This window comes from Megalops cyprinoides, chromosome 18, assembly GCF_013368585.1.
Source record: "Megalops cyprinoides isolate fMegCyp1 chromosome 18, fMegCyp1.pri, whole genome shotgun sequence".
In the NCBI taxonomy this organism is placed as follows: domain Eukaryota; kingdom Metazoa; phylum Chordata; class Actinopteri; order Elopiformes; family Megalopidae; genus Megalops; species Megalops cyprinoides.
Window position 1 is genome coordinate 24,629,676 of NC_050600.1, and position 6,530 is coordinate 24,636,205.

A 6,530-nucleotide genomic window follows, 5' to 3' on the forward strand; every position below is an offset into this window, starting at 1 on the left:
GGTACAAACTTCACACCCCTGGCTGTACCATACACCCCCACTCCAGTCTGTCAAGTCATCCTCTGAGTTATAGAAACCCCTTCAGTCTTGATCACAATACTTTGACTGCCCTGACAGACATGGTGAATGATCTCTTCATAGCTGCTGACCGGTAGATTTGTATGTTTTAATCCTACTCAATCTCAGTGTTGAATTTAACACCTATGGTCACAAGGCTGTTTTGAATCAGTGGGAGAAGTCTTCCCGCATGTACACTAAAATAATATTAACGTGTAATAAATATCATTAATACTAAAGGCATTGTAGCTTCACCACCTCCATCACTTATCGTCTCTATAATATTACATATTGGATGTAGACGATTTTGTAGATCTAATAAGAGCAGTCTCATTGACTCTGCAATGCTTCTCCCTAAAACAACTGATCTTACCAGGAATACTAATGATTGTGCAGTTCAGGCTGTACTGCTTATTGAAAACCAGGATGTTATTTTTATTCTGGTTGTTATGAACTTATTTTTAACCATACTTTTCACGACTCCCAAATCAGCACTGAAAGTAATCTGTGCCCAAGGTAAACATTCTTCAATAAATATTTGTGCATTCCAACTCAGTTTGATTCTACTTGATAATTGTAACATCTTAGAATTACTAATAAGAGATAATACCATTACATCAAGGTGAAGGTGATGTTCCTGTGAAAAATATTAATTTTTTCTCCAAAAAACTGCAAATCTGTTGTAAGCATGTTGTAATAAACCAATATCACCAGTCTGGATGAGACAGCATGCAGCTATCACCCCCTTTTTCATGACTGATGAGGTTTGGTAAGTCATGTCTGGTGTGAATGGATGCTGCACACACAGACAGCTGGACACAAAGGTACTTAAAGCCTATATAAGTGTAGCAGAGCTGAAGTGAGTAGCTTGTGTGAGTCCTGCGTAAAGCCTTAGGTAGCGGGTAGCAGGTAGCCGAGCGGTTGCAGTGGTTACGTCACTCCCCGAGACCTGGTTGAGTAGCATTGTTGCCGACAGGCTAAGAGCAATTTGCCTTTAGCTCAACTGGCAACGACGCTGGCCGTAAGGGGTTAGCAGCGAGCAGTAAGAACCTTGGTTCGAAACTCACTCGCTTGCCAACCCACGTAACATCAAATTAAACACAATGCAAGATACCGCCCGTTACATAAGCATTATGTTGCATCAGATCAAGAAGTACTTCTTTGAGGGATTGGAACGGGTCATGGCGTATTACCTGTCTGTGTGTAAGGCTTAGTTTTTTTTATTAAAAAATAAAATAACTATTAAGGACCTCAACAGTAATCCTGTACATGGCAGAGAATTGGTGGCGGGTGATGGCTCTGTTGTACACGCGTCTGCTGAACAGGGGCAAAGTTACTTTCACTTTCAAGGTACAACCTGTGTCGCTCTATCCTGCATGGATTCTTATGATGTTGCCAGGAAGCGTTGGATAAAGTCTATACCCAGTCAATCATATTCCACTGGCTCAGAAACATACTGGGTGTTGCCGTTCGCTTCTCCATTTGACTGCCAGGGAAGGGTGAAAAGAACATGTAGGGCCCTTACATTTTAATTCAAGAACAAAATACAGTTTAGTGGTCAAAATGGAATGGGAGATTGTTTTACTGAGCCTGTATTACTTCAGTCTCACATCTGCTGGTGAGTTTTTCTCAAAATTAAGCAAACATTCCGACAGCTTCAATGGAAAAAACAATACGGTTGTTTTTGGCACCTTCTCAATACGCAGTTTTGTGAATTGCTTGCTTTAAACTTTTTAAATAGATGTATTATTCTGAAATATTTAATTGAAAGTAATCTTCTGTTAAAATTATTATTATCACTGTTCATGTGTATTAAACTGCCACAATAAAGCCGATTTTGTGTTTTCTGCCCTGTGGACTAGTCTAGGCTGCTTTCACAAAGCCAGTGTATTGAGAAGTGCATTGGAAGTGGTGTGCTCGTGGTGCGCAGTTTTGTAGCAATGTGTTAAAAGAAAGCAACACACTGCTACACATGTGAATGTAAATGATCCCATTATATGTTTACAGTAATCTATCCAATATACTGTAACATTATGAAATCTCTAAAGGCATTCAGAAAGACAACAGTTTATTGTCTGCTACAGGTTATTGTTACATGAGAAACACTATCCACGATTAAAAATAAAAAAACTGTCAAAAACACAGCTTTCTGAATGTTAGTAGTGTCTTCTCTGAAGGATCTGATGAAGGACAATAATTACACGTGCAGATTTTGCTGTGAGAGGAGAGGTGGTTTTGCAGCAGAAATGGAATTTTAGGTTGAATTTTATTTAGTTGCTAAGCAGACATTCTTATCCTGGCTAGGTTTCATTGCTTTCCCTTCTACATTCTGTTCATTAGAGATGGATGTTTACTGAAGTCAGTCCAGTTTGAGTTACCTTGCTCAAAGGTTAAACAGTAGTTCTCTGCTTCGGAATCAAAACTGCAACCGTTGGACAACAAACCCAGCTCCTAACCCACACTGCCACACCTCTGCATTTTTTTACTCTGGCACCTACTTTGGCACTGTGCAGAATACTGAATTTTACAGAATTTTTCCTACTGAAGATTTGTTACATCTCTGCTGTTAGTCCATTTTGTTTGCACTTGTGTCACTCTGTATAAGAGTGTTTGCTAAATGACTAAATGCCAATCTAATTTAGACCATGTAATACATACAGGTAGTCTCATGTCATAAACATTAAGGTATGCTTCTTTCCATCTGAAATTCATTACCGTGCTTAGTTTTAAGGAGCAATTTCAGGACAGGGACACAATATATCATGGTGATTTTTTTCAGGTTTCTTGGTACAATCCAAAAACCATTATCTTAAAATTGTGTCTTTTGATTTCAGTATTGTGTTTGGTGCTATTCTCATGATTCCCTGCCTGCTTAAAACATTCTCTGGATTTCCAAGATGTTGTTTGAATTGGTGCTGGGCATACTGTTTAGAGGCCAGTTATGTGCTGCAAGTAGGTTTTCATAGTATTGGCTAAACCAGAATAGAATAGTATGTTTACAAATCTGTATAATTAATTAGCCCATGTTCATTACAAAAAACAGTGCAAGTTTCTTTTGTTTTTCTTTCAATGACAAATAAAACATAGATTAAAAACTATATATATAAATGCACAAAAACGTACTTAAAATGAGTTGTAAAGTGTTAATAGTACAATATGTTTCAGGGTAATTGTACTTTTAAAAATAGCTGTGTAGATTAAATAAAAAAACAATGAACAAGAGCATTAGAAAATGTGGGGTTGTGTCTGGTGGATGTGGTGAATCAAAATTGAGTTTATGGAGTTTAGCATGTAACCTTTGTGGACACAGACACACACACACACACACACACACACACACACACCGCATTTGCACAGTCTTATTACAATCAGCAGCATACACATTCTGCTTCCTTAAAATGTGTTGTGGAGCTGACTCGAAATTAATTCTGTTTGGTTTATTTCTGTTTTTGTACAACAATATCCTACTTAATACTACATTTACTACTTACACCTACTACCTACTTACATTTTGGAATTTACAGGAAATACAGTTTACTAATCCATTGTATTTTCAATATGAGACTGTTGTAGTGGGTGAACCTGTGTATCTTTGTTGCAGCAGTCCACTCCCTGCAGTACTTCTACACTGCAGCCTCAGGTATTCCAGGCTTCCCAGAGTTTGTGTCAGTGGGGAAGGTGGATGGAGAGCCTTTCTCTTACTATGACAGCAACATCCCCAGAATGATTCCCAAGCAGGAGTGGGTAGAAGAGGCAATGCACACAGAGTACTGGAAAATAAACACACAGATCTCCATTGCTGAAGAGAATATTTACAAATCGGACATCAAAATTTTAAAGAAACGCTTTAATCAGACAGGAGGTGAGTGCAAGAAACACTTAGTGTGTCAGATTACCTTTCCATGCATGTTTTGTAGTACTACATTGTTTTCTTGAATCAATAACCAAAGTGCTCTCCAGTGCTTAGTCGAAGATATGTAACAACATTTGCAATTTGCTAATAAACAAAAAAAAATTGCTTAAAAATATGCAATACAAAATATCTATATTGCTGAGATGAGTAAGAGTAAGGTTTTCTCTTTCCAGGTGCCCACACCTTTCAGAAGATGTATGGCTGTGAGTGGGATGATAAAACTGGCAGCACATATGGGTATAATCAGTATGGATATGATGGAGAAGACTTCCTTACCTTGAATATGGAGTCTATGTTGTGGATCGCCCCAGTTCAAGAGGCATTCTACACTAAAATTAAGTGGGATTCAGACAGTGCACTATCTCACCATCAAAAGACGTACTTCACTCAAGAATGCATTGAGTGGCTGAAGAAGTATGTTAACTATGGGCGAAGCAAACTGGAGAGGAAAGGTACAAATACCCTCTTTCATACTGCATTTAAGAACATGCTGCAGGCTGATCTATTTTGTTTGAAGCTGCTGACTCTGCTGTGTTTCTGCTTTGAATATGATTGTAAAAAGTAAAGAGTTGGGAGGTATTTCTTATGAGTGCTCTGTCTCTCTGCAGTCCCTCCTGAGGTGACCCTGTTACAGAAGGACCCCTCCTCTCCTGTAACCTGTCACGCCACGGGCTTCTACCCCAGAGGGATCGTGGTGTCCTGGCAGAAAAATGAAGAGGATCTGCATGAGGATGTGGAGCTGGGAGAGACACTGCCCAATGAAGATGGAACATTCCAGATCAGAAGCTCCCTGAGAGTCTCTCCAGAGGACATGAAGATGCATAAATACACCTGCACTGTGCAACACTCAAGCCTTCAGGAGGACGTTGTCAAAAGTCTGAATGAAGGTAGGATCAAGAGTAAAGTAGGTAGTAGGGAGGGAGACTGTGGTATACGGAGAAAGAGAGGTAGTGATATAAGAGGGAGATGCAAGGAAAGAGTGAGAGAACCATGTATGTTGTGTAGCAGTGTGTACTCAGGGAGATGAGAGAGTGAAAACATTCAGATTAAAACTGCTTGTTGATTGAATACCTATGACCTTCAAGGGGTACAAACAGCAGGACTGGATCTTTACTCCATCAACTAGATGTCCGATTTGAACATTTTTTGAGCTAATGTGATGTTAATTAATGTAACTGTAGAATGATAACACATTTCAATCTTGGTGTAGTGTCTCTGTTTTAGGTTCTAAATGAGTGTATTTTTAAGAAATTGCTAAAGTAGATCTGCAATTCAGTGCTAGTATGATCTTATTTCAAAGGATGTAGTTACATATTCATTTAAGACATGACTGTCATTTTATTATTGCACATTCCATTGTGGGTTCTGTTACATGGCTAATAGAGTAATTGTAATATTGAGAGCAGACTTACTTGTTCCAGAATGATACACTGTTTACTGTTACCTGTTGCAACCTTTTGAATAATACTCTGTAAATGAAGCAAGTGGTTATGGTCCCTGGTTGTGATTGGTCTTTGATATCTGCGTGTATGTGTTCATGATTAGAGATCAGGAGAATTTCCTTCCTGTTGCTGTTATCAGTGTTGTGGTAGCAGCTCTTCTGAGTGTGATTGCTGTGGTTGGGTTCCTTGTGTGGAAGAGAAAGTCTGGTGAGTGAGAGAAAAGGTGCTCTGATACACAGTCACACTCGAGTCTCCACAGTGGACTCATGCATACACACAGAGCAATATACAGTCATACAGCAACACACACACACACGAGGAAACATATATACACATTCACACAGCACATATTGCCACTTGTCCCAGTTGGTGTCTTTACAACATTTATGATAAAAGCAGTGTAACAGACTAGCATTAACTCTGTATCACTGTTTATTGCAGGTTACAGCAAATCAAACCTGGGTAAGTACATCACTCTTATTTAATACCATGACAAAGATTAAGATGACTGGTAATACTGTACCTGATAAGTGTATGAAATGAGATGTGTTCTGCTCACTGCTTTAAGTGATAAGAGCAAGCAAGATTACACTGTATCAGGTATTCTAAGATGACAAAAATCCTTTTGCATAAGAGCCAGTTAAATTTGTTGAAACATATTATCCTTAATTTAACACTGGTTTATACATGCTGTAGGGCAAGATAGATCAAAATGTGTTGAAATATGTTGTTTGTTTTTGTTTCAGAGTCAGCAGCAGCAGCAGTCTGGATCTAAGTAAGTGGCTGTTTTTTACTGGGCTTTTATAGGCAACACATATCTAAACTCCAATGATAGTATGGATTGGAGTGTCATTCAGAAATGGACACTTCAGGAAACTGATTTTGAGGTGTTTCATCCTGTGATGTCATCTTTGTAAGATGTACATGATCTCACTCTGACATCCTGCATTGAGTTTAAATTCGAAGCAGCCGTGTCTCCTATACTGTTATTGTATTACCCAGAAACCATACAAATTCCTATCAATAGCTTCATATGATGGGCTTCTGAGTGGCTCACTCGGTAAAACTGCTTGATGTTTCAAGTGCAAGGCTGAGCCCTACGGACCAGGTTTGACCCC

At 38.9% G+C, this 6,530-nt stretch overlaps 1 protein-coding gene across 1 annotated transcript; it reads left to right on the forward strand.

Annotated features, from left to right (window-relative positions):
- Positions 1–3,615: 3,615 nt before the first annotated feature.
- On the forward strand, positions 3,616–6,187 carry LOC118793026 (class I histocompatibility antigen, F10 alpha chain-like). Its single transcript, XM_036550972.1, is given in 6 exon segments — positions 3,616–3,919; positions 4,144–4,422; positions 4,579–4,857; positions 5,518–5,619; positions 5,854–5,874; positions 6,159–6,187. Coding segments are annotated over 6 exon segments (1,014 nt in total).
- The last annotated feature ends 343 nt before the right edge of the window (positions 6,188–6,530 follow it).